Source organism: Micromys minutus, assembly GCF_963924665.1.
Source record: "Micromys minutus genome assembly, chromosome: 5".
Lineage (NCBI taxonomy): Eukaryota > Metazoa > Chordata > Mammalia > Rodentia > Muridae > Micromys > Micromys minutus.
The window spans coordinates 76,370,968-76,398,539 of record NC_137974.1 but is presented as its reverse complement, the minus strand read 5'-3'; the positions used below and the strand labels follow the sequence as shown (position 1 = coordinate 76,398,539).

General features: G+C 44.0%; 1 protein-coding gene across 13 annotated transcripts in view; it reads right to left on the bottom strand.

Moving 5' to 3' along the window:
• The window catches only part of DST (dystonin), a gene marked incomplete at both ends in the record, with an annotated part of 363,235 nt that overhangs the window by 133,159 nt on the left and 202,504 nt on the right, over positions 1 to 27,572 (bottom strand). For 12 of the 13 annotated variants that reach the window (XM_080917065.1, XM_080917066.1, XM_080917067.1 and 9 more), the window contains 19 exons: positions 564 to 721; positions 1,595 to 1,778; positions 3,022 to 3,148; positions 3,312 to 3,466; positions 3,625 to 3,777; positions 4,164 to 4,289; positions 5,270 to 5,365; positions 6,942 to 7,046; positions 7,146 to 7,307; positions 7,401 to 7,478; positions 7,621 to 7,749; positions 7,959 to 8,421; positions 10,168 to 10,322; positions 10,617 to 10,710; positions 13,640 to 13,767; positions 13,857 to 13,952; positions 15,976 to 16,095; positions 17,618 to 17,724; positions 17,828 to 17,940. In XM_080917065.1, the coding sequence (XP_080773191.1) occupies positions 564 to 721; positions 1,595 to 1,778; positions 3,022 to 3,148; positions 3,312 to 3,466; positions 3,625 to 3,777; positions 4,164 to 4,289; positions 5,270 to 5,365; positions 6,942 to 7,046; positions 7,146 to 7,307; positions 7,401 to 7,478; positions 7,621 to 7,749; positions 7,959 to 8,421; positions 10,168 to 10,322; positions 10,617 to 10,710; positions 13,640 to 13,767; positions 13,857 to 13,952; positions 15,976 to 16,095; positions 17,618 to 17,724; positions 17,828 to 17,940 (2,749 nt within the window). Of the gene's footprint in view, positions 1 to 563; positions 722 to 1,594; positions 1,779 to 3,021; positions 3,149 to 3,311; positions 3,467 to 3,624; positions 3,778 to 4,163; positions 4,290 to 5,269; positions 5,366 to 6,941; positions 7,047 to 7,145; positions 7,308 to 7,400; positions 7,479 to 7,620; positions 7,750 to 7,958; positions 8,422 to 10,167; positions 10,323 to 10,616; positions 10,711 to 10,822; positions 10,990 to 13,639; positions 13,768 to 13,856; positions 13,953 to 15,975; positions 16,096 to 17,617; positions 17,725 to 17,827; positions 17,941 to 27,572 lie in introns of those variants that run through there. The other variant, XM_080917075.1, reaches the window with a different exon arrangement.

Genomic DNA, 27,572 nt, shown 5'->3' with positions numbered 1-27,572 from the left:
GAAGCTTAAAAAATACGTTTCGCATTTTCTTGCCAAGATAAGCATCTGTGTAAGCTTTTGCTTTACCAAATAAACAGAAGCAGGGCTAGCCAGCTTCATAATCAGCAATGTCTTTACTGCTTATTCCTGTGACCTAAATCTATAACTTTGGCAGGTGTATACTGACTTTCTGTGTGAAGCCCACCAGGATGCTTCAGGGTTTACTAACTCAGAGGCAGACCTCAATCACGGGATCTTCGCTTATATCCAGGAAAAAATGCACAACTGGGCTGGAAAGATGGCTCAGTGGTTAAGTGTACTGCCTGCTCTTCCCAGCAACCACATGGTGGCTCACAGCCATCTGTAATGGGATCCAATGCCCTCTACTGGTGTTTCTGAGAAACAGCTGCAGTATGCTCATATCAATAAAATAAATAAATTTTTAAAATAAAATTTAAAAAAAACGCACAATGAAATCTCAGTAAGGAACTGGAACACAGTTGAACATGCAGGAAATCAGGTGACATTCACGGTTGCTAGGAGGAAATGATCCTGGCTTTTGCTAACACGTGTGTAACTCTTACCTCCTGCTCTGTGATTCTGAACATGCTTTCATGTAGATCATCTCTTTCCAGAGGAGTCCGGATCTGCCGAATTAACCGGTCTTCACAGCTCTCTAGGCGAAGCCGGATGTTTCGCACTTCTGAGATGTAAAGATTATACACAGACTCCTCCTGCTCCTCTGTGGAAGGACACATTACACTCAGTAAGCTGCCCCTCCCCAGGAAGCTCTTATGCAAGACTCACTACATCAGCTTTCCTCTTACGGAGGCCAACCTATTCACACAAATCCTACGGACATAGCCTTAAGACAGACATCTTAGAATGTGAATTCTAAAACCTAAAAAGTACCAGGCAGATTTCCCTATGGCCACTTAAAGTACCAAATTATCACTGAAATACCCAAAGGCAGTAATGTATTATTCTGTTTCATATTCACAAAAATGTGAATTATATGCTACTGGTTAACCGTTAAATTAAACCAAAATCTAAAAGTAAAAAGCAGGTAAAAAATATCCTTAATGTTTTAAGATTTTAAAAACACAAAAAGCTATAATAAAACCATCTGTTTCTAAATAGTATGAAAAGCTAAGACAAAGATTTATATTAAGAAAAACTTAATTAAATAAAGCAAAGCACTTTGCGCTAACTCCTGTGTAAACCTTAATGTGGGAAAATAGTCACTGATTCTGAGCGTGGTCTTGTAAAGCACAGTAAGTGTGCTTCCCGCAGAAGAGGGGCGTCTGTCGTCTGGCCCGCTGCTCGGCGGGCATTTTTAGTTCCTTCGGTGTTAGAAATGAGTGACCTTGTCTACCATCTTCCTAGCTCTGAAGTTCTGATTCCTATTGGTGGTTCTGGGATTGAACTCAGGGCATAAAGTTATGTGCTCCCGAGTTACATCCCCTGCACACACATGTTTTTATACTGTTCAGTAATTTTGCAGACATGTCACAGTTGACGAACGTAATATACCCAAGACTGAGATTCCCAATGGGAGTACAGAGGATGACCCCTGCCCCAGGGAAAAGAAAACCAGAAACCCCCCACGCCTTACCTCTTTCTGCAGACTTGAGAAGCTCTTGGTAATACTTCCTACACACATTCACTTCCTTTTCTAGTTGAGTTATATCTGAGCCTGAGAAGATTTGGGATTCCTGGCTATCCTCCAGAAAATCTTCCAAGCGGGACTGGAGATTGCTGAGAACCTGCTGGTGTTCGCCAGGCAACATGGTCTTTATCTAAGGAGCAAAGATCCGTGGATTGATGATGTAGCTCCAGGAGCTACATCTGAGTGGGGTGGATCATAAGTAATGTCATGGCACATGACAGCGTGTTCATAGTCGGGAGAAACCTTTGAAAGTAATAGTCTTTTCATTTACCTCAGGTTTGTACCCTACCACAGAGAAATGAAACCAACTTTTCCAGTAACAGGTGATCGGACAATGACGTTTGGTTCAAATGCAAAATGGAGTAAGAAAATTGTAGAAAAACAGAAGGACTTAGAATGTATGGTATCAAGGGAGGTCACACAATCTCAGAAAGGTAAGGTGTAACTCTCCCTCGTGTATGGAGTCCAGCCTATAATATATATGCAAATAAGAAAGCAAATGTTTGGGCTGGAAAGATGGCTCAGCGGTTAAGAGCACTGACTGCTCTTCCAGGGGACCTGAGTTCAACTGCCAGCAACCACATGGTGGCTCACAATCATTTGTAATAAGATCTGATGTCCTCTTCTGGTGTGTCTGAAGACAGCTCAGTGTATTCAAATACACAAAATAAATAATTTTTTTTTAAAAAAGAAAGCAAACATTTATGCATGCATGGTATGCCTTATCGAAAAGAACAGGAAAGAAAGCCTGCCACCAGGGGTAAGAACGAATAGAATGCAGGCAAAGACCCTGAGGTCATGGAAGAAGACAGAAAGCTAACTGTTTCTCTGCTTTCAACTCTGACATGGATTTTCAGGCTTCGCTGATGGGTAAGTAAATTTAAAACCGTGTCTGATGGTGAAAGTGCAAAATCCCCCATGAAACCCCTGGGCTTCATAATGGCCATCCTCACCCTACAAAAGGTCCTTGAGATGCACAGAACTTCCTGTCTGTTAATTCGAGGGCATGATACTTTTTATCTGCAAGCTCTTCACAATCATGCTTTGATTAAAAGGCAAGTAAAACAAACAAACAAACAAAAAAAGCCACTGATAAAATTCATTAAGTGAAATTAAAACATATCCACTGTCTGTCCGAACACCTAGTCCTAGCTTCTCTCCTTCAGTGAGCACTGAGCGAGGTGTGACCTCCAGATCGCCCTCCCCTGTAGACTGTGGCCTCATCTACGTCAGGCCCTAGTGAGCACTTGCTGAGTGACAGTGTGTATATACTGGGCTCCATCCTATGCCAGAGCACGGGCAAGCTTGAGCCCACAGGTGACAAGGCATCGGGGGGGGGGGGGCACTGGATTGATGTGCACATTCGTACTCACCGAAGCCACATTACTGGCCCGGATTCTGTCGATTTCATTGACTAGACAATGCCAGGACACTACACTCTTCATGTTTATGTGAGACTCATGCCAGAGAGTGAGGACACTCTGATACTGTTGCTCAATCCTGAAACACACACAGGAAAAGACAGATTTCAGGCCTTGTTACTACTTTCTGAAAAGACGCTACGATATTTACTTCTATGCTCCAAAACCTTCCAGTCCTGTGGGTCCCTGACACAGCACTGATCGCTTCTTTAAACTTCAGAAAGGCCCCAGATGATACAAACCTGTTGGCAAAGTCAACCGCTTCTTTGTTTGGTGGGGGAACAGTGAAACACACAGATGGGACCATGGCCTCATTCCCAGTAGGACTGATGACCTTCCATTTAGCGCGATGAGAGTTGTTTGCCAGAACACATTCATCATCTTTGTAAATGGTTATCTGGTTTGAAGTGGAAGAGAGGAATGCTGAGGTCACCATTAACTCATCTTCTTGGGAGTTATTACTTTTTTTTTTTTTTAATGAGACAATGAAATGCCTTCAGACTGGGAAGCATTATGACATCATTTAATCCTGTCTGCTTTGAGAACTACAAGTACCTCAATCTGTCTGTAGTCACAGATGGCTTTGATCGGGATGGATGTTTTGAGTGGGTTGTCAGGATTCCTTGGCTTCAGCTGCACGACCATCTTTGCTCGCCCCATCAGACCGGCCACCACACTTCGGTACTGCAGGAGCTCCTCCTTTTCCTCCTAGTCAGGGAATACCGTGGGATTTAAAAATGAATGATTCGAACTCTCCATCCCATAGGGACTCACCCAAATAAAACATCATCCTGAAAGAATGCCCTAACTACAGGGGCTCCTTCCACATCTCACTGAATCCCTTTTCATTCGTTCTGGTTACTTTGTTTCTTTTTTGCCTTTGTTACTATGTAACAGTCTACTAACCACACACAGTACAGCTAAAGCAGTTGAAACAACATCATCAAAAACTACCCAAATTAAAGTCTCAATCCAATGAGACACTTGTGTGCCTGAAGTACAAATCTGTCCATAACGTATCACATATGAACATATAACAAAACACAAATCCACCCCATTGTAGGTCTGACAAAACCCAGTTTCTGCATCAGTACCATGGACTCCTGAACGAGGTCTTCCAGTTTGTGGATGCTGCTGGATCTGTCACAGCTGTACTTGCGCTGAATGGCATCTTTCAGATTCCGTAGGTAATCAGTGGCTTCTTTGGCATCATTGAAAAACTAAGGAGAAAGAACACTTGGCAGCTGGAGTACACTGAATGCCAGTAAAGTACAGTTTTAAGTCTGGGGCCCAGGCCCTTTGCCCACCCCAGACAAGCCAGGACAGAATCAAAGCACAAAGCAACAATGGTGACAGCCTTTGTGAAACTGAAGGTGACCTTTGAACCTGGATGGCTACAGATGAATATTAATTATACAAAGTGTACATGTATATTATGCATTATGTTTTGGTTCTGTATTTTTTTTTTTTATGAAAAGTCTACTTTTCTTCATGGTTCAATCAATCTTTCAAGAGGTGGAATTTCAAACAATATATTAAAATTTCTAAAGAAAAAAATAAAGTCCATATTTGGTTGACTCTACAATAAATATTTTCCTTAATATCAGACACATTTTTAGAATGATTTTTTTACAGTATTTGTGTAAATCAGAGGTCAACAACCGGATGCTTTTTCAATTCTCTCCAACTTATTTATTGATAGTCTCTCACTGAATCTAGATAATTGTAAATTATTAGTATTAAAAAACAATTATTTTACTATTATATTTATATTATTATTTTATAGTATATATTAATCACATCAATAAGCATTATTATATTTGTTATAAAGATTATTAAATAGTAACTATAAATAATAATTAATAAGTAACAATTTTCTCATCATTTGGCTAGTCTGGCTGGCCAGCAAGTCTCAGATATCCTCTGGTCTACACAGGACTGGGCAGCTGACTTTACCTTTCATAAGTATAGTTTCTGGGGATTGAACCCAGTGCAAACAATTTGTCAACTAAGCTATCTTCCAGCCACAGGACTTTTCAAACTGTAAGAATTTGAAGCCAGCACTTACATCCTAAAAAGAAAGTGCTGGCGTTCCCCCCCACCCCCGCCATGTTCTCTGCACTTGTTTCTTTGTGGTATTTCTGCACCTCTGTCCCAAATGGCAGTGCTGTCTGTTTGAGCTGAGATTTTATTCACGTACCTCAAAATATGCAGTGTTCTCCTGGATGTGCTGCTCCACACACTGACACAGCTGCAGGATCCAGCTCCACTGCGTCTGCATGGCTGCTTTGTACGCCTTAGGGAAAAAGCACACTGAAAGCTGGCGCAGAGAAAGGGTGCAGAGGCCTCGTCTGCGTCAACGGGGCTCCTGCACCTGTAACACTTGCACTTTGACCCAGCGTGGCAAATGCTCACATTTACATTTCTATACTGCTTCTCCTTCCCTGCCCATCCCTCTCTCTGACAGGTTGTCTCTGACTACAGAGCCCAAGCTTGTGGTAATCCCCCTGCCTTGGCCTCTCGATATAGGCTGGAATCACAGGTGTGAGCCATCATGCCCAGTTCAATGGTGACGGTTTCAAATGACAAAGACTCTATTATCTGCACAGAAACAAAAGTAAAATTTAATAGACTGAACTATAAAAACTGAGGCAGTTAATTTTATCTAGAGGTTTTCCTTATGCCATGGGTCGTAACATCTATACATCATTTTAAAATTAGTCCAGATGCTTTTTCTCCAACTTCTAATTTCTTAATTCTTTTCTTTAAAATCTGAGGAAAGATGATAGCTATTTTATATGAAAATTTCACATTTGAAATGAATGCAAGCTATTTCTGATATTTATAAAATTCCCCCTCTTCCTTGTTCACTAACTTTGACACGTGACTTTAAAAGTCCCAAATATGGGGCTGGAGAGATGGCTCAGTGGTTAAGAGCACTGACTGCTCTTCCAGAGGACCAGAGTTCAATTTCCAGCAACCACATGGTGGCTCACAACCATCTGTAATGGGATCTGATGCCCTCTTCTGGTGTGTCTGAAGACAGCTACAGCATACTCACATACATACATACATGCATACACGAATAAATAAATAAATAAATAAATAAATAAATAAATAAATAAATAAATAAATGGAAAATCACAAATATGCTTTTCTCTATGGCATCCCAATCTGTACCATTTCTGGATTTTTGTATTACTGAGCCATAAAATGTGTGTGTTAACACAGATCTGCATATACTTTCCTATCAATGTAACTATTAAATTTAATTACATTATAATCTTTTAAACACTCATTGGTTTGAATGCTTATTACTTAATACAGAGTATATCTTTCATAAAGAAAAACATACTGTAGGGAAGCACATCTAGTTCATCATGAATTATAAAATCTTTTTGCAGAAGGTGCAATTCCCTGCCTCCCAGGAGGGGGCGCCCTGTGTGCATTCAGGCTGTGTAAATCTTGATCTTGCTTCCTCCTGGAATGACCCCCTGGCATGTGTTCCCAAAGATGTGCACTTAGATGCCCCTGGGGGAGGAGGGGGTCTGGCAACACATGATAGCATTGCTTCCTCAGACTAAGCGGCATTTTTGCTTGTTACACTCGATAAAAGTAAACATTCTGCCACAGCACGGCCTTCCACTCCATCAGATGAATTTACCCACAAGTAGCTTCATGGAACCTAAAAATAACCTGCTACTTTTATCCTAAGAGATGGTGTAGAAACATTCAATATGACTCATTCGTAAAGTTATTTTTGAGTCAGACTGCAGTAAACAATAGTGTGAATTATTTTTTATATAAATTAGCAGACGAGGTTTAACGTTGCGGGTGCATCAGAACTCAGCCCATGCCTCGAACTTATTTACCTCTATGGTCAAGCGGGCTGGGTGGTTTTCCAGAAGCAGCTGCTCTGCGATCTCCTGAACGGCTTTAATACTTTCCTCCTTCTGCTCCAGCTCCCGCATCAGTTCCTAGGGAGGAAGCATCAAGAAGCGTATCAGAAACGTGGTAAGGCTCCTCAGGTCTGGTGCTGGTACTGGAGGGGGGCTGACTCACCACGTGGCACTCACCGAGTGGTAGCCTTTCTTCCGGGCGATGCTGCTGTTTCTCTCACTCCAGTCGTAAGCAACTTCCGACTCCTCCTTTTCATTCAACCAGATAAGTTCATTAGTCGCCCGGGTTACAAAGTTGTGGAGCGTATCAAGGTGCCGCTCCTGATTTCTGGACGTGTTCTTCGAAAGGAAAACCGTTGTAAGAATCAGGCCGCTTGCAAACAGACATAATGAAAACAGAACATTTGAAGCAAACAAGAAAAAAGAACTTACCAAGAGTTTAGCGTACTGACTCTCTAATCTGTGCAGCTTATCCATGTAAGAGAGCTTCAGAGGCGCCGTCATCTGAATCTAAAATATGGAGCAAAGGCATGGGGGGGGGGTTAGGGATCTTAAGTTCTGGCTAATACTAATTACTGAGTTACAGGGTCTTTATGTAAAAAAAAATATCTAAATACAATAAAATATTTAAAAACCCACAAAATTTACATACCTCACTAATTTTAGCTTCCTTAAGGCTAGATTCAAATTCTTCAATCGCTCGGTGAACATTTTTATGGTTTTCTAAATGGCTTTCAACACTTGGCAAATCTGAGCCCCATTCAGTGCGGTCCAGCTGCACCTTAAATAGTGAAATGATAGTTTATAAAAGAGGAGGAGAAAAGGAGGAAGGGGAAGGAGGGGGAAAGAAAGAAGGAGGAGGAGGAGGAAGAGCAAGAACAACTAATAGTAGTAGTAATAGTACTAGTAATAGTAGTAATAGTAATACTAGTAATAGTAGTAATAGTAGTTGTTTCCAGAGTAAGACTGGAAAACTCAGGAAACCGTTACCTGCATCTCATCAACCCAGTTTAACAGATCTTGAACAAATTTCATATTGACTTCCTCTTCTGTCAAGTTCTGGTCCAGCAAAGATGACTTTAGAAGGGGCTTTCGGATCTGCATTAGCTTCAGAGTCTGTATTGAGTTTGGCTCTACTCCTAAACTGAAGCTTGGAGCTCCTACTGATGGGAACCCAGGTGTATACGCCGGGGTAACCGATGGCGTCAGACGGGACGTCATCCCAGACGACAAGCCAGAAGTCACGCTAGACGACGTCAAGGAAGGGGTTAAACTCTGGGTTAGCCCTGAGTTCAGACTGGGGTGTAAGGTCTGTGCAAATCCTGAGTTTAAGCTTTGAGTGATTCCTGATATCATGAGCTTGGTCTGCTCTGTGGTCAGCATGCGTCCTTTGCTGTACACTGAGGAACACTCAGTCCTTAAGGCCATGATTTCATCGCGCAGCTTTGCGACCCTGCAAAGAACACGGAGGCATTTGAGGTGGAACAGAAACGGCTAGAGCAAGCTGCTGGCTTTGGCAGGCGGGTCAATACAGGCTCCTCGGAGGTACCCAGCAGTCACATACCTCTGCTGCAAGACACTAATGATAGCAAGGGCTCCAGAAGGCACGCAGGAGCTCTGCTTCCAACCACTGTTCTGCAAACCCACTTGCTTCATAAACACCTATGTTGTTTGTAAAAACATCATTGAGGCAATCTTGGTACGATGTTGCCTCATGTTTTATTTTTAAGGAATATCGCAGCATGAGAGCTCTCCAAATTATTAGTTCTTATAACCATCATTTATAAGGAATGTAATCATATACCGTACCATTTTATCTTGTTATTTACACAGAGAATAACTACTGCCTCCCAGAAGTAAAATTATTGGCTCAAAAGTGATTTAAATGTTTACTTTCATACATACACACAGAGAGACTATGGTTTGCTGAGTTCTCCTCTCTCTGCTCCCATAACCTTCTTGGAGAGGTTTTGGACTTGATGTTTATGTTTTGACGGCCGTTTTCCTCCTGGGGTATAGTCTTGCTATGTACCTGCAAGCCCCCGTACCTATGATTCTTCCCTCTAAGCTTTCCAAGAGCTGGGAATCCGTGTGGGTGTCACCATACATCGCTTTAGCTAAACTTACATCCTTTTCTAATGTTTCGTTATGACCATTTTCGTAATAGAGTATTGAAGATGAGAACCTTTCTTATAATTTTAATTTTTCTAACGTTATAATTATCACCACCACTACCATCATCATCTGGAGGTCTGAGGACTAAACCGAGGGCCTTAACTTTGCTTAATTAAATATTCGCTCTGCCTCTGGGTCACATCCAAAGACCCACATAAATATCCTAAATACCTGAAAATAAATATAGGCATTTAAAATATTCTTTTTAATGACTTCAGTATTTCTGTGACAGAAAATGTTAATGAGACTGAAGGAACAACCAATCCATAATCAGCCCAACTTGAGTCCCATCCTATAGACAAGCACCAATCCCTGACACTATTTATGATACTCTGTTATGCTTGCAGACGGAAGCATGTTGTCCTCTGAGAGGCTCCACCCAGCAGCTGAGTCAGACAGATGCAGACACCCACAGCCAAACAGTGGGTGGGGCTTGTGGATTCCATGGAAGAAAAGGAGGCAGGATTGCGGCCCCAGAGGGGATAGGAACTCTACAGAAGACCACAGAGTCAACTAACCTAGTATCCTTGGGGCTCTCAGAGTCTGAACCATCAGCCAAAGAACATACACAGGCTGGACCTAGGCCTCCTGCTCATAGGTAGCAGATGTGCACCTTGGTCTTCATGTGGGTCCCGAACAACTGGAAAGGGGGCTGTCCCAAGAGCTGTTGCCTGTCCGTGAGATATGTTCTTCTAACTGGGCTGCCTTGTCTGGATCTCAGTAGGAGAAGAAGAGCCTAACCTCACAGAAACTTGAAGTGCCAGGATGGGGGGATACCCAGGAGAGCCCTAACTGCTCAGAGGAAAGGGGGATGGGGAGGGGAAATGATTGTGGGAGTGGGTGACTGGAAGGGAATCAGGGAGCAGGATGAAAAGTGAGTAAGTTAAAAAAAAACTAAACTGGACTTTTAAAAGTTAATTATAAATGTTGTTTTCATCGAAATAATCACAATTCACATGTTGTATGTGGTGTATTCCCATTATGTTCCCACACCTCCTGAAAAAGAAATAAGGCTCGCTCCTACCTCTGAACCAGCTGATCAGCCTGGTAGTATTTCCCATCTATCAGAATCTGTACGTCAATCACATGCTGGCGCAAAAGGTTCTCACATTCAAGTATATACCCGGCAATTTCGGCTTCGTTCTGAAACTGCACTCCTGATTCTAATCTTTTGGAATCCTGTATTTAAAAGAACTCAGCATTAATTCTGTTAAGACAAAGGTCAAAACCAGCTTTAGATATCAAACTCCAAAATATTAGAAGAGACGCCTATTTGGGCTTTATTTCTTTTGGTTCAGACGCATGCTTGTCTTTCCCTCACTGGCTCCCAAGAGAGGAAATATCAAAGATAATCCTTCAAAGCTTCTGCAGGGAACAGGTACTAGGAGTCGATCGAGTGTTAAGGAAGGTTCCCATTTACCCAAGCACACACAGCCCCTCTACAGCAAGCCCTGGCCCCTGAAATCAACTTACAGACTGGAGAGCATTTCGGGCAAGGACGAGTTTATCCTCGCAGCTGACACTGTCCCTCTGAACTCGGGTAGCAATCTGCTGCAGCATATCCAACCTAAAAGGGACAAAAGGAAAAAAAATCTTCTTCTTGAAGTCAAAGAGCTCACCAGTCCAGAAAAGCGAACCCTGGCAAGGAAGGAAAGAGCCTCACACTGCAGACCACATACCTGTGTCCATCCAAGGACTCATTGCTGAAGCTAATACAGGAGTTGATCAGTGTGGGACCACAATGAACAGACAGCAGATTCTCGTTGGAATCTAGACTAGTCCGAGTGCTGGTCGTGTTACTAAAGACAGAGTCGCTGCTACGGTAACTGTAGCTGCTGCTCTGCATTCTGGGTCCCGAAGTGATACCCTAGGACCACGCAAGTCAGACTTGTACCAGGTGAAAGGCGGTCTAGGCGGAGGGACAGGGCTTTAAGGAATCCTTAAATACGCTTCGGCATGCATATACAGCACACTGCAAGTACTATGCTGATAGCTACTCTAAAGAATCCTGCCTAAAGCCATTCATTCACTTGCTGAGGTTTGCCTTTTGTAGTGGCATTAAAACCCTGCAAGTACAGACAGAACAGGATGATTGGGCGTCACTGGAAAAGATATGCCAAATATTTTCACTAAGAGTCATCTAGCTGCAACCACCTTAAAAACAACTCAGGTACCCAGGAGCCCAGACATCACCAGTGAAGGTAATTCTATCAATACCAAGCACTGACTAGAAACACAAAGCTCAGATCCCACAGCAGGGACACCTGCAGGCAGGCGCCATGTGCTTCATAACCCAAGGTAAGATGCTGGAACAGTCAGTAAGTCAGTAATCAATAAATGAGCACAGGAATCTAATGAGAAAACAAATCTGTTTCCAGTTGCCCATCTTTTCGTTTGTTCGCCGCATTAAATTAACAGGAAAAACGTTCAATTGCTTTCCTATGGGTGGTGGACTCTCCGTAAGCCACTAACTACTCCTAAGCCACCACAGCCTGGATTCTAGAAGCCAAAGGCTCCGTGCAGAATACTGGCTCAGTAACTAACTGCAAACGTGTCTGGGCTTGCTTCTCCTTCACACAGAGAAGCACGGAGCCCAAGAACATTGATTCTTTCCTGTTTGTCTTCTCCACACTCCAAGCCACATAGCTATAATTTGCAATACCCAGTCTGTGCCAACCATAAAAAAAAACAAAACAAAAACAAAAAAAAAAAAAACTTGTGTCAAGAAAAATGAAGGCTTTTACCCAAAAACTTCCCTACCTCCAACACTACAAAGCCAAACTGACATTTCTGTGCTCTGGAGTTAAACATTTTTATTTTCAAAGGGCATTTATGACACAAAATAGGACAATTAAAACCCGAACGGCTGTGCCTCACACTTACTACACAGTTGCTGTGCACCAGGAAAGAGAGCATTCCACACACTAAACCTCATCTCGTATTCATAAGCACTGAACGTGATGGTATCGTTACATTCCATTACAGACGAAGAAAACTGAGGCCTACACACTTAAGAATTTGTCTGTGATCATGTGACTTCCAAGCTGAAGTAATAAGCCTAATCCAGAATAAACTGGCTCCTAATCTTGAAGTTTCAACTGCTTTCTTTCATTAGCATGGTGTTGTGGTTTGAATGTATCTCAAAAGAGCCATGTGCTGGAAATACGATCCCCAGTACAGCAAGCATACTGAGCCCAGCACAGCATACTGTGCCTCTAAGTGCTTAAGAGCGATGACATCATCAAAGTGCAACCCTCATGAATAAATGAGTGTCATTATCAAAGGGGCAGCCATTTGGCTCTCCTGCTTCAGGGAGCATCTGCTGTCTCCTGTTCCTGATTCCTCACCAGCCAGCCCACTCCAGTCTCCTTTCTCCCTTCTGCCCTCTCTCTCTGCCAGCAGAAGGTGCAGCACAAAGGTCCTCAAGGAGAAGCAGGGAGTGAGACAGACTCCCCTAAAGAACAGACTACAGACGGCACAAACCCTGTGAAGAGGGGAGGGCACAACCCAGCACTGGAGAGCTCCTAAGGGACAGGCAGAGGACCAGATGGCACATGCCTGTGGCTGTGAGGAGGGACACGGAGGACAAGTCTTACGTACTGCGGCGGGGCTGAAGCAGAACAGCCTCAAGGGGATAAACACAGGGGACCCGGCTGGGCAAGTGGCTCCATGTGCTGCACTTGTCTAGAAGTTCTAGAACCACCCCCAAACTTGGATAAGCAGGTGTGTGGTTCCTGAAGGTGCACCTTCCTGAGCCGTGAGGTCCAGAGTGGGGCTGGCCTCTGCCTCCCGAATTCTTCCACTTCTTCTGCCTCTACTTCCTAGGATTACAGGCATGTGCTGCGCACCCACTTTTACGTGGTGCTAGGGATGGAACCCGTGGTTCTGTGGATGCTAGACAAAAACTCCCACTGAACATAACCTTTTAAATGGCCTTTGATGCCTTTCAAAGAGAAGGCCTTCCACGCCACAAGAGAAGGCAGCCATAAGGAAAACGTCAACAAGAAACAAAGTAGCTAAGCCCTAACCTATGAGCTTCTGAACTTGGGCCCTGGTAATTTAAGGTCCTTTTGAGAAAGATTTCTGGATGTTTGTTTTAAACTACAATCTCTTGTGAGATAAGGCTACACACAGCAATCCACCCAACCTGGTCCTTTCTGTAGTCACTACTTTACTCTTTAAGTGTTCTGCTTAGCATTTCTAGATAAGGAGATGGAGGGGGAGGGACCCTAAGAGACTTATCATACCAACAGGTAAATATAAAATGTAATTTGTGTGAGCCTTGGGTCCCAGTGAGAGGCCATGTCTCATACATGAGGAAAGGCCAAGGTTGAACTCTGTCCTCCACATGACATACACAGAAGTGCTCAGGCAGACACGAACACACACACAGAGTGAAAAACAAATCAACCAACCAACAAAACCAAACCATGTTCTCAGAGCATGAGGACTGAGACAGTCCGGCAGCGGGTACCGCGCTAGGACGGCATCCCTACCTCTCAACCTCGGGACGCAGCGCCTTCTCCCGCTCCAACATGGCGATGATGAGTTTGCCCCATTCCTTTTCGATGTCGTTTGGATGATAACCTTGAAGGAGTTTGATGCGCCCAAACTCGATCCAAATCTTAAAGGAAACAAGAGAACTAATGTAGCACAAAGACCCGAAGACAGCTCAAGAGGGCTTCGGAGCACTCGAAAGGGCATTTGCCTCACCTCTAATAATTTATACAGTCGTTTGATTTTTGATTTCTCTGTCTCCTTTGGTGGGATCTCTTTTTCTTTGAACTGTAAATACTGATTATAAAGTGCCTACAATGAAAAGGGAGAGAAATTACGGTCAGAGTTCACAGCTTGGCTGTATTGCATCTCCAAAGTGAAGGCTGTGGCACAGACTGTGCTAAGGCGCTCAGGAGAGTCTCTTTCCGGAGCCAGTGCTCCAGCTGTGTGTGCATGTGTACAGTTGTGTGCTAGGTTGTATGGGAATAGATAAGGATTCAATTGTCGATGTGAACCACGGTTCAACATGGGCCACACAGGAACCTAAACAATAAACAATGGCTCTGTTAGGACGCCCAGTGCCCAAACACATCACATCACGCACTGGCTTCTAGCTCCCAGAGAACAGTTTGGTGCAATTTGCATAAAGAAAGAAAAAAAAAAACCTGCTGCTCCTTTTCATCTCAGGTATATTCTGGAATCTGTAGCAGCTGTGTGGGTTAGCCTGCGGCCTCACCAAACCACTGTCGGTTCCAACAGGATTTTTGTTTTGGGGGTTGTTTCCTAATGATGGTGGATGTGATTAGCTGATGTTACTGCTATAAATGCTCCGGTCATGTAATTATCCTGCCGTCTGTGACCCTCATAAAATGCTATTATATTCACTTAAGAAAAAAACCTTTCTAAAACTGCATAAAATGAAACACTTTCACATTTAACAAGCGCCTGCTAATTAGTTAAGCGTAATTTACGCTACTTCAGAAGACACAACACATTTTTTTTGCAAGGTTCTATAAAGGTTTGTGAATTTGTCAATTCCTCAGGATATGTTTTCTCTCCCATACTACCAGCTAGCAAGTAACCTGTGTGAACTTTCACACTCCTACGACTCTAAACATCTGCAGACGTCAGAGACCAACACAAATTTGCTCCATGGTCAACAAACAAGCAAACAAACAAACAAACAAAATCCCGTAATACATTTGGAAATAACTGTATTTGTACATGAAATCCAAAAACTATATTGAGCCGAAACCAAAAATTGTAGGCTGCTATCAGTAGTCATTAATCACTAAATTTTATTATGTGCAAAACGCTGTAGCAGCATGTCTTAAGAGCAGGTTTTCACGGACTAGAATAGTTCATATCCACAAAGAAAGGCATCTTACAAGGAAAAGATCCTATAAGAAAGGTCTTTTTTTTAAAAAAAATCTTTATTTTTTTATTCAACAAATACCAAGTAACTTGTGCCAAGGACAAATTCCCTGTAGCAATGAGAAGAGCCATGCCACAGATGTTCTGGACAGATGTGAACACAACAAAGAGCCTTCACGGGGCCTATGCTGTGTCATTACAGTCTCTGTGATTCCAGTCAGAGTGAAAACAAAGCTTATTAAGTCAAAGAATTAAGGCTACTCTGTAGTCAATAGATCAGTGGTTTGTGGAAAAGTAGACTTCTTTTGCTAGTTCAAATACAAACGTACAAAACGACATGGTTTAGTCTTTGATAAGTATTCATGGTTCCTTGATACTGCTGTGATAGCTTTCTTGATTATCGTATCTAAGGCTATACACAATTAGCAAAGGTTTTCCAGATCCTGGCCACTAACATAAGCCTACGACCATCCATTGTAAATCTACTTGCACTCTAGTCGGATCCCTATTTAAAATTCGTAACTGCAGGATGTGCCTTATGCTCTACAAAAGAAGCCCTCGGGGCAGTTTCTATCCTGACTCAAGCAGAGAGGCATGCTCCTGACATGCTCCGTGTGTAAGCTTCCTGGGACTATCCTGTTCCAGCATCCGGTGGGCTGTTAGCATTTCTCACTCATGTAAGATCTGACAATGTTAATTTCAGAAGCCCTCAAATTATACCTTCAATTCTCAACAAATTAAAGCTTGGGGAATAAGTTCTTAAAAGATATTGTTGCTATGTTTTAATTATTAATATTTATTTCTACTTTTTTATTACCCAAAAGTAATAAAAATTTGGCGACTAAAATGTATAACTTGCCAATGGCAACTTATCTAAAACTCTAAGATTATGGGGTTAACCTAGCATTAGTTAGAAGTTTCCGATCAAATCAACCCCTTAGGATGTCTGTCATATACCAACCTTTAGTTCTAGAGGATTGTTAGGAAATGTTCTCTCAGACATTGTGACCACGTGGTGTCTAATCCACTGGATGAGGTAGTTCACCATATTCTGGTATTCGATCCATTTGACTTCAACATCCTAGATAAGAAAACAGCAGGACAGGTTTGTATCTACAGTTAATAATACTCTTCCACAACACAACTTATCAGACATGTTCCTACAAGGCCAGGTGCCTTGAAGCCAGACAGAGAAAACCAGGTAAACGTTTTCTTAGTTCCTGACCTGCTACAATACTTTCCACACCAACAAAATTTAAAACAAGCTGTTATCATCAGGCCACTCATCCAGTCCCAGTGAGTGACAATTCGGGTCACTGCATTGGACAAGTTTCTGTGATCTGAGAGGTTTCTAGAGCTTAAAGGGGACAATAACTTACATAAGCCAGGTAACAGCATCTCCACCAAGCACTGAGCATCTAAGTCCCTCAGCCTGTGACACTCAACGGAGTTACAGATGTAGGGACCAGACAAGAAATAGTGGGATTTTCAAGTGCTCGTTAAACAAACTCTTTTAAAAGGGAGTTAACTGTTACGGAATGTAGATTTATGTTAAGGCGATACATCATCGGACAGTAGAGAGGTTAGGGCTACGGGAATGCTGATGACGCACTAGGACGATTAATTTGGGATGTGCAGAGTTAATGGGACAATGGGAATGGAAAAGAGATGGGAACACATAATCGCTCAAGCCCAGGTCTACAGGAAGAAAGAAGGGGTGACGCTAAGCAAGAAGACACAGGAGTGGAGCTGAGGAACCGTTCAATGGGAAACAGGAACACGCTTTATGGAGACACAAGAGGTTAAAATCTTTGTATGAAAGGCGAGGGGCAGAGAAGAAAAATAAATCTAGAAATAACACCACAGAGCGGAGACACAAGCCATCGGAAAAGCAAACCACGAGGCTTCCAAGCAATGCAAGTGTATTCATGCATCTTGTCTCTATCATCCGTGAGAAGGGAGGGAGGAGCCTGAGGTAAAGGGGCATGGCCCTCACATGAACACAGACAGCTTCCTGCTCACTTCTAGGCATAGCATTTGCTTAGCATGGCCGTCGATGTGCACAGCTCGGTAAAATCCCCCAAGCCTGTGAGAAATGTTATCAAGTGAGGACCCAGGAGCTAAAGCTGCGGTGTCAGGGTCCTAGTTCTGGCCACCCGGTCAAATGCAGAAAGCTGCATTTAGGCCTCCTCTGTAGGTCAGAGAACAACCATCAGTTTATTTCACGGGATCTGAGTCAACTCTACATGTGTTCTACAGAGAGACAACCTAGCTATGCAGAATAGGAGAACCAGCAGTTGTAAGAGGGCAGCAAGTTAAGAGGGGAATCCTTACACTTCAGGAACCCATTACTGTTCAGAGTTGTGCTGTGACTTTCAAGTCACTTTCTTTACTTGAGACACAAGGACCGTTTTTAGTTACACTTTAATTTCAATGGTATAACAACACCGTGAGACGTACGTATGATGAGAATAGCACGTTGACCCCCAAATAATAAAATGGGCATTTAAGAAGCTATTTTTAAAAACCCTGCACTATAATTATCAAGATATTTGATTAAACGGGTCATCGATGAATAAAAAAGCTTCAGGGGCAGTACTCACGTTTGCGCCAATGCCTTCGCCACCTTCGGGGACTTTGGGAAATGCGTCATAGAGGGAGGACACATAGGTTATCACTGACTTCTCGTCCGGGGAAGACACATCCACATCTGCAAGCAGCCAACAGCGATGAGTTAGTTCACAACGCTGAGGTGACTTCTGAGGAGATGTTTGCGGCAGTGCAGGTAAGAGAGAGTCAAGAAGACAACTCACCTTCAGGGTCCAGAAGTCTGATAACACCGATTTTTTCAGCTACGTAAAAAGCATGCTCTAAATTTGCAAGGTTGCTTTGAACAGCAACAGTATTCATGTCTATCAGGTCCGGCCTAGGAAAAAGAGTGCGCCGTGTTAAGTTCCGTACGCGCCAATCCAAGCTGACATCTGCATTGTCAGCCACCTAAGGAACAGCATCTGCAAGCACCAGTACCCCACCCGCATTAAAACTGAGGCTTCCTTAAGCCGGTGGTTCCCAGCCTCTCTAGTGCTGTGGCCCTTGAATAGGGTTCCTTGTGTAGGAGAGATCCCTGACAATAAAATTATTTTTATTGCTACTCTGTGAGTGTAATTATGCCACTGTTATGAATTGTAGTGTAAGCATCTGTTCTTCGGGATATATCTGTCTGTGACCCATGAGTTGAGACCCACTGCTTTAAACACTTAGCACTGCAGACCACCCCTCCTTCAGTCTCTGCAGCCATCCCCCTCCATTTCTCGCTGCACCTACCCACAGAAATCTCTTTAGACCTTCCCTATCACTTCATAGAGGAAACCTCTCAGTCATCCCCACAGGCTCTCAGGTTTGTTCAACACTACTCCACACACAAATAGTGGGACCTCCGTGTGCTGTAGGCGGTGTGTGGGGGCTGAGTAGTAAGGTTCTCGGAACAGTGTTTAGTGGTCATTTGCACAAGAAACTCTGTTAAAGTAAATTACCAGTCTTGAAAAGAATATTAAACAGAACTGTGCACTTTTGCTTGCTTGTTTTTTTTTTTTTAACCTAAAGAAAAGGCAGGATTCTGCTCCCTACACCCACCCCCAGTCTACCTGCACTTTTATTAGGTCTTAGAAGGAAGTATTCATGAACCAGAAATGTATTTCCGCTTCCTATTTGTCCACAGGCCAGAAAATCATCACAAATACCTCACTGGCTTCCACACCCACCAGTGTGATCAACATTCACCAGTAACAGCAGAAGAACTAAGGGGCAGTTCTCTACAAATATATATACTATTTATTTAATTCACAGACCCAGGACATCTACTAATGTCAAGATACTAAACAGATATGTACAAAAGTCTAGACAAAGTGTCTAAAGTTCTTCCAATTAAAAAACTGTTCAAATTTCCTGGAGAAATAAGAACCAGACCTTCTGAGACTGCCAACCTCTGGGCAAGAAACAACAAGCTATTGTGAGAACCCGGCCATTAGCAAGGAGCGTAAACACTGAGTAATCAAGGAGAATGAATAAAGTCATTGAAGAATGGAGGCTTTTTTTTGACCAAAGAGGATAAATCACAAAACTTCTTTTAGGATGATGTCATTTCAGAAGAGAAACAGCTGCACAGCACAGGGAGTTTGAACGAGCCCCCTCTTCTATTTTGAGTTTAACACGTTCCAAGAACAATGACAGGAGTGGATGTCTCCTAGCCAAAGTTTGTAACAGATAAAACAAATTAGTTAAGAAAAAAATTTAAAGGGGTGGGGGTGGGGGAGTCAAAAGGCACTGGAAAAAAACAAAAACCTTAAGGAGTCTTCCCCTGGCTGGCCCCTTCTCCTCTGTCAGTGGTTTTCCAGTGCTCTGCCCGGAGCACCCAGCAGCTTGGGTACCGTTTCCACTCTTGATAATCTCACAGGGATAACAGTCTTTAAGATTTTCACTGTTTGGGACGAGAGATGCCTCCTTGGGAAGAAGCACATGCTTTGCAAGCATGAGTGTTTTGTGTTCAAACCCCCAGCAGTCATTTAAGAGGTGGGCATGGCTTTGTGTGTCTGTATTCTCAGCACTCGGTGGCAGAGACAGATGGATCCCAAGAGCTTGAAAACGGTGAACTTCGGGGGAGACCTTGTATCAAGGCAGTCAGAGTGCAATAGAAGACACAAAGGCACACACCTGTACACCACACACATCATGCACACACACACATGCGTGTCATACTCATTCGGATGCCTTCCTCTTACTGGAGATATTCATCCCCATCCCACAGCTAACATCTCAGTTTTGTGAACTGTCAGCAGGAACGCGATTCTCGTCCTGGTTTAAGTATAAGACGAGCACCAGACCACACTGCAGGCACATGGAGACCGTGTGCTCCTCATTCCCTCCAAGACGCTGAGCCTTAGCTACGATCATATTCCTATTTTATAGACACATTTTCTTAACCGCGTAATGCAATCTGACAAAAATATATGCTAGACTCTTTTGTAGAAAAGCATTTAAATAGATAAGCTCTCACCTGCTCTTATTATCATAGGAGAATTTGGTTTTTATATGCATCATTCCCTTTAAAACAACACAAACTGTCTTTTCCCTCAGAAATGATTACAAGAGTGGATACAAAAAAGTTACATAAATCTTAAGTTGAAAATATAAGATCATAAGGACCAGAAAGTGTAAACCCGTCAGGTGTGGCGGTGCACAACTTAAATTCCAGCACTCGGGGGCAGAGATGGGTAGATCTCTTGTATGAGGCCAGCCTGGTGTACGTACATAGTTCTAGGCCAGCAGGACAACATAGATCTGTCTTAAAAACAAGGGCACACTTCGTCTAGACATGCTTAGTAGCCATAATTCGAAAAAGTGTGCTGATCAGGTTTTTGTTTGTTTGTTGTTTGTATCTTGTTTTGACACAAGCTAGAGTCATGGGGAATAGGTAATGCCAACTGAGGAATCACCTCCATTAGACTGGCCTGTACGTAAGATAGGGAGAGGGAGTTATTTTCTTGATCAAGGATTTACCTGGGAGGAGCCAGTCTACTAGGACACAGCTATAATGGCTGCATCATCCTTGGCAGGTGGTCATGGCTGTATAGGGAGTTAAGCTGAGCAAGCCAGAGAGGGCAGTTCCTTTCCTGAGTTCTCTCAATGCTGGGCTGTAAAGTATAAGATGACAAACCCTTCCCTTCCCAAGTTGCTTTTCCGCACAGTGTTAACCAAGGTAACAGGAATTTTAAAAAGGAGAAGTCGCCATTGTTGTAAGTTTACACTTTGGATTAAGTTGATAGTTAATAGTCTGTAGAGTGCCCATTTTTAAAAAGCACTCAATTTGGACAACAATGTTTAAATCATACACATGCATATGTACACACAAATACACACACACACAACTTATGTACATGTAGAAGCATATATTGACAAATATTATATAATTTCAAGATTATAACATAGTAACAGACAAAAGCTACCTGAACACTAAAATTCCACAAGACTTTCCTTGGGTCTGGGATAATCCCAATATAACCTTCCAGACTCTAGACACTTTGTACATTAACTATATGAGAATGAGCTGGGATGCTGTGGATAAATATTAAATAGAGATATCCAGGCCTTTCTACTTGTATAGCAATTTTCCTCTGAAGCTCGTTAAGACCCAAGAAGCTCTAAAGGAGACTCTTTAAGATTCAAGAAGCAAACAACACAGAAGTCTCAGGAGTTCCTGAAACCAACCAAATGTGATACGCTCCTCCCTTCCGAAGGATTCACAAATAGGAAGGGTAGCTAAAGGGACCCAGCAGCTGGGGTACCTGGAAGTGGATGCTGACCAGCCCAGTACCATCTCTGACCTGCTGGGCTGATTGTATGTGCTGCTGTGTGCTCCAGGTCCCCAGCTTTCTCTAGTTGTCACTGATGTTAAGCTGGGCCTTCTGTGATGCAGCTGACTCATTCCACCTTGGTAAGCGTCCCTCACTCTTTCTCCGGTTGGAAGCCCCAGTGTGTGCCTGTGTGCGTGCTTGTGTGTCCTCTCCCCAGGAGAAAGCCTCTCACTGAACACTACTCAATCTGGATGAGGGCTCTAACGTTTCCTTCTGTGAGACCATTGGTACAGCTTTTCCCTGCGGTAAGGTTTTAGCCTAAGCTGGCCTTCAATTCTACATGATATGCATCAGGCTATGAACTTCTGAGCATCCTCTGCCCTTGCCTCCCGATTGAGAGGCACTAGCAATCATGCCCCGATTTTTCAGTGTGCACATCCCATGTGAGGTCTGAGAACTAAACCACGTTAGCATCTCTGATAAACTCAATTTTTCTCTGAAGTTGCATACAGCCTTTCTTAAAACTTCCATTTTATTCCTTTATGCCCCTTAACTAAGAAATAAAAACATCAGATAGATAATTTCACAAAGCCTCTCAAAGACATTTTTTAAATTAGCACAAAAACACAATAGATGTGCAAATTATACACAAATACTAACGTCCTTTTCACTTTTTCCCCTTGGGACAACACCAGAGGCAGTTTTCTAAACCTCTTTCCAGTGCTCAGTTTTAGTGTTTGACTCCAGAAATGAAGATACATTGGAGAGGAATGCTGACTGGTCTAACTCTCGAGTACATGCATTATTAAGCCTGTAGAACAGGACTGATTTTTATTTTTAAATTAGAACAATAACCCTACAGCAGTGAAAACACAGTGGTCTGAGGTGATAAGACACTAGAGCAATTTACAAACAGCTGGGGGAAGAGCCCTTCCTGGGTGTACCCACGGTCAAGACTGTGATTCCCTCTCATTGTCAATTTGGCATAAGCTACAATCACCTGGGCAGAGTCTGCTTGCAGCTCAGGCTGGCCCATGGGCATGGGCACGAGGGTTAAGGTGGGGTTGATCCCGATAGCCTTAAACTGAGGAAGTTCTTCAGTGAAGGTAAAATGGAATCTAATGGAACTGCTTTATTGGCAGATGGTGGGGGGAGGAAGCTGCAGAATGTGGGGGCATTCAGGCCCAACTGAGAAAGCAGCTGTAAGTGATAAAGAGGTCAGAAGCTCTGGTGATGCCTTCTGTGCTGCACACGGACCGCTGGAAGGAGATCCCAAGGGTAAAACCCCACCGGAGGCTCCACCCGGAGGGAAATGAATTCTCTTAAAGGAAGAAATCCTAAAGGGGTTCCCTGCTCCTGGAAGGGGTCGGCATACAGGCTGCTACCGATGCAGTCTAAGGGGGCCAGGCTGCACCTCAGTAGCACCGATTTCTGGCTGTATCGGGAGCACAGTCCATCTGGTACTGATTTAAAAGGCACAGCTAGAGTGATCACACTAAGAGCCCCAGATGCCAACCAACAGTGAAGCTGCATGCACGCATACACACTTCTAGATTTTAGTTTTGGTTTGGTGTTCCCATGCCCAGTTCTTCCCTTTTTGGAATAAGGAATATTCACGCTGTGCTGTTACATTCTGGACACCTTTAACTTGTTTTTGATACGACAGTTATGAAAATTTGGGCTTCTAAAGTGTTGAAACTTGTGAAGACTTTGGGGATTTTAACGCGTCGACTATTTATTTTTTAAAAGAGATGAGAATTTGGAGATACAGGTTGTAATGTTATATAGCTTAAAGTGATATATCGTGTGCCAAGTTGACAAGGGGTGGGGTTATGATGGTCACTTTGTCACCTTGATATACTTAGAATCATGTGGGAAGAAAGTGCTGGCTGCTAGATTGGGCTGGACTGCAGGCACATCAGTGAGGGACTGTCTTTATTGCCTTCACTGACAGCTTAAAAGGAACACAGTACCATTCCCCGAGTCCAGGCCCTGGAATGTGTGGGAGTAAGAAAAAGAAGCTGAGCAGCAAGCACATCTGCACTTACTCCTTCAGCTCCTGCAGACGTGACATGACGTGACGTGACTATCAAGGCCCAGCCACTGTGATTCCCCTGAAACGCTGGGCTACAATCTAGACATGGATGCTAAATCAACCCTTTCTCCCCACGCTGCTTTCTGTCCAGGGGTTTTACTGCTGCAATAGAAACAAGAGGACCACACAAAACGAAATGTTTTATGTATGGAAGATAGTGAAGGCTACAAAACGATGTACTGCCATGGGACACTATAGGAGTGTCAGTTTATCGAAGTTGCATCTGAAGGGAAACCAATTCCAACAACAGAAACTTTCCACAGGGCTTCAATGCAGGCGTTCCGTGACCTCATCCTGACTTGCTTTCTGCTCTTAGGATACAAATCCCGCACAGCTTTTTACTTCAGCTGGAAATCTGGAGTTAACACAAGCTTGATCAAAATCATCCAGAATTCCAGTTAGGAACATCGAGAAATGTAGTGGCCTCGGGAGAGAGGGGATCCCCAGCTGCTGCTGAGTCAAGAACCCATGTGGGCTGGGCTCGGGTGATGTACAAGAAAACAACTGTAAAACTGTGTGCTGGCTAAGAGGTAGCTGGATGCTTTGGGTATGCACATGTCCCAAGCATCAGATCAACAAGTCTACCCCTTCATACAAACAGTATTTACCATGTATTTACCACATTCCAAGCAACAAGATGCTGAGAGCAGTCACCGGGCGTATGGAGCGCTTAGATCGTACCACGAGGTCTGGCAGTGAGAACACGAGAGAAAACTCGCCTGTGACTCTGGTTGCTACAGGCAGCCCAGCAAGGGCAGGAACCGCAGGTGGGAAGCACAGCAGGAAGAGATGCTGGCATTAGCAGGGGACCAAAGTGAGGCCGATTCAAGGGAACTTCTTAGGGGATTGCAAACTTTTCCCCCTAAGAACTACAGAAAGCAACCGGAGTATTGAATGATCAGATATGGGGCCAGCCGTGGAAATTTAAAGTGACAGCAATAGGGAGAGGGAGGAAGAGGAACCAGAAGAAGGTCAGACCCACGGTAGGTATTATGTTCCATAACACAGGCTGTAGCAACCAAAGCTGAGACAAGAGGGGGAAGGGAGAAGGCTGGACCACAATGGCGAAACTCTCCAAATACAGCAGCTAAGAGGAAAGAAATGGATGTTCAAGAGGCCAAACGTGGACAAGTAAGACCAGACCTGTAAATGCACAGATCCAGCCACATGGGTGTCGCCCACGCCCTTGCAAGGGTTGGCGTGGGTGGTGAAGGCAGACACCTCTGCCAAAATGAGAATGGAAAAAGTAGTCCCACCCACCCACAGGCACCAGTGTGCCACTGTACACCTGCTGACACACAGACATCTTGGGGTTGTGAAGAATATATCTATTGAACCTTTAATTAGCAGAAATACCAACATGCTTAAAATCCAACAAGAAAGATCTCTGGAAGAGGAAAGCAGAACTCCAAGGAGAAAGGAGGTGAGAGGGAAAGGCAGAGAAGAGCCGTGGTACTGAGCGCAGCATCAGCACCACCACTGAGCACACTGCAGCATCAGGACCACCACTGAGGGCACCACAGCATCAGCACCACCACTGAGCACACCACAGCATCAGCACCACCACTGAGCACACCGCAGCATCAGCACCACCACTGAGGGCACCACAGCATCAGCACCACCACTGAGCACACCACAGCATCAGCACCACCACTGAGCACACCGCAGCATCAGCACCACCACTGAGGGCACCACAGCATCAGCACCACCACTGAGCACACCGCAGCATCAGCACCACCACTGAGGGCACCACAGCATCAGGACCACCACTGAGGGCACCACAGCATCAGGACCACCACTGAGGGCACCGCAGCATCAGCACCACCACTGAGCACACCGCAGCATCAGCACCACCACTGAGCACACCGCAGCATCAGCACCACCACTGAGCACACCGCAGCATCAGCACCACCACTGAGGGCACAGAAGCAGGGGCTTTGGATGAGTGAAGAGGATGGCTGTGCTGCACTGGAACAGAAGGGAGGGGGTTGAATGAAAGGGGCTGGGCATGCATTGGGATGGAGAAGAAAGTCTTTATTCTTGCTGACACCTGTTTTCCCTGAGAGGAGACACCAGCTCATCTGGTAAGGGTAAAGAGAGATGAGGGGACGAAGGAAGAAGTACAGACAAAGGCAGGGAGACCAAAAGTCAGACAGCTCAGCATGTGCTCACTCAGGCTCTACCCGGACCTGTGACATTCCAGGCGTGCATCACTGCCTAGGGACAGGCACAGACAAGGCAGATGGCCGGGCTCCCGCAGGAGCAGGCTTTCCTAGGAATAACAAGTGCTCGGCACTTTGCAAGGAACGATAAAGGGATTTACAAGTGGAAGTTTTAATAATACAAAGACAAAGAAAAGCACACTCCAGTTACCCAGAGGCCAGTCTTAACACAAACTCTATGCTCGAGAACACAAACTCCACAAAGACATGTGTAGTGGCGTGTGTTACGTAACGCCCGTCCTCTTTTCTACAGATCACACAGTAAGAACACGCACTCCCTATGCCTCACGTCTCCTGAGACAGCACAGCAGTTACCACAACAAATTCCTGAAGACAGATCATGTTCAGACTTCACATTCTCTAACTGTTCTTACTGGTGCGGCAAGCATCTCACCTCCTCCCCCCCTCTTCACTCCCCAAATATCTATAAAGCTGTCTCCTCCCCTGTCCTCCAGCAAAGAAACATGGGCTTGCAAAAGAATCACACGCTGTTATGTAACAGGGTGTTGGCACCCCTTGATGCTCATATTTGGGCGCATGTATTATTGAGACAATCCAAGCCAAGAACGCCTATGTGAGGAATGGGGTATAAAGATAATTTCTTCTTGTTCTCTGAGTTTATTTCAAATATTCTTCCTTTTTTAACCCTACAGAGGACCATTCTATTACCCAGGCAGAGCACAAAGATTAGCACCACTATAAGTAGTGTGAGCTTTGTTAGTACTTCAGAATTAAAGCTCCAACAACTCTAAAGATTGAAAGGTAATCAAAGAATTGTGGCTCTCAACTTACAAACAACAACTCAATTCCTCCCTGCCTCCTATGCCTGAATAAGTCCAGAGGAAACTACTGGCTTTACCCCAGAGGGATCTCCTTGAATGTTGGTGAACAGCCCTGAATAAAATTTGAAAAATAAAAAATAAAAAACTTAATTAGTAAGAAACAAAAAAAAAATTGCACTCCCAACCCCCAAACAGGGAGGTGGGAATCCACTTATTTTCACTCTGCTAAAATCAACACTTTAAACTACCTCTTATCACAGAGTGAGAAAAGAATATGAATCTATAAATCAAGCCAAAACAAACAATAAAATCAGAGGTTTGAAAAAAAGTGAACTGGCCTAGGGAAGGGTACTCAAGCCCTCCTCTGGCTTCTCTGGTGTAAGAGGATGTTGACGGGAAGGAACCAGGATGGACAACAGAGAGTCAGCACCCATCCCTGGCTCTCCACCACTTCTCTACTGTTAGGGGTTCAACAGCAGCTCACAAGAACAGGACAAGAGCTGCTCACGGGCCTCCTAAATCTCAGCATATATGTGAGCATATATGTTGTGTCTCTACCCCCCCCCCCGTGTGTGTGTGTGTGTGTGTGTGTGTGTGTGTGTGTGTGTGTGTGTGTGTTTTAATTTGGCATGTGGGGGAGGAAACATTTCATTTTATGAGACTCTCATTAAGCTGGAAGCCCACCATTGCAGCTCGGCTGAATCGAGCGTTCTCCCAGGATCCACCATTACTTAACCCTGCAGTCACTGGGCACGTGCAGCCACGCCTCGGTTTTATGTGGGTGCTAGGAATATGAACTCGGGACATGTTGTTTTCACAGCAAGTACCTTTACCCACCAGGCCACCTCCCCAGTGACAGCTTTGTGTCGTCTGAAGTGACCTCATCACTATGAATCCTGACAACCTTCCTTCCTTCCCATCGGCTCACGGTATAGCCGGTGTTCTGACGAGCACCTTGCACATCAGCCACAGAAGAATATGGCCATGACTTCAGCTTGGATGTGTTCTTAAGAAATAAATATAAGTAGTTCAGTGAATGAAAGGGTAAAGTTTAGAACAGGAAAGAGGTAAATAGTCCTAGCAGAACACAATTTAATCACGAAATATTT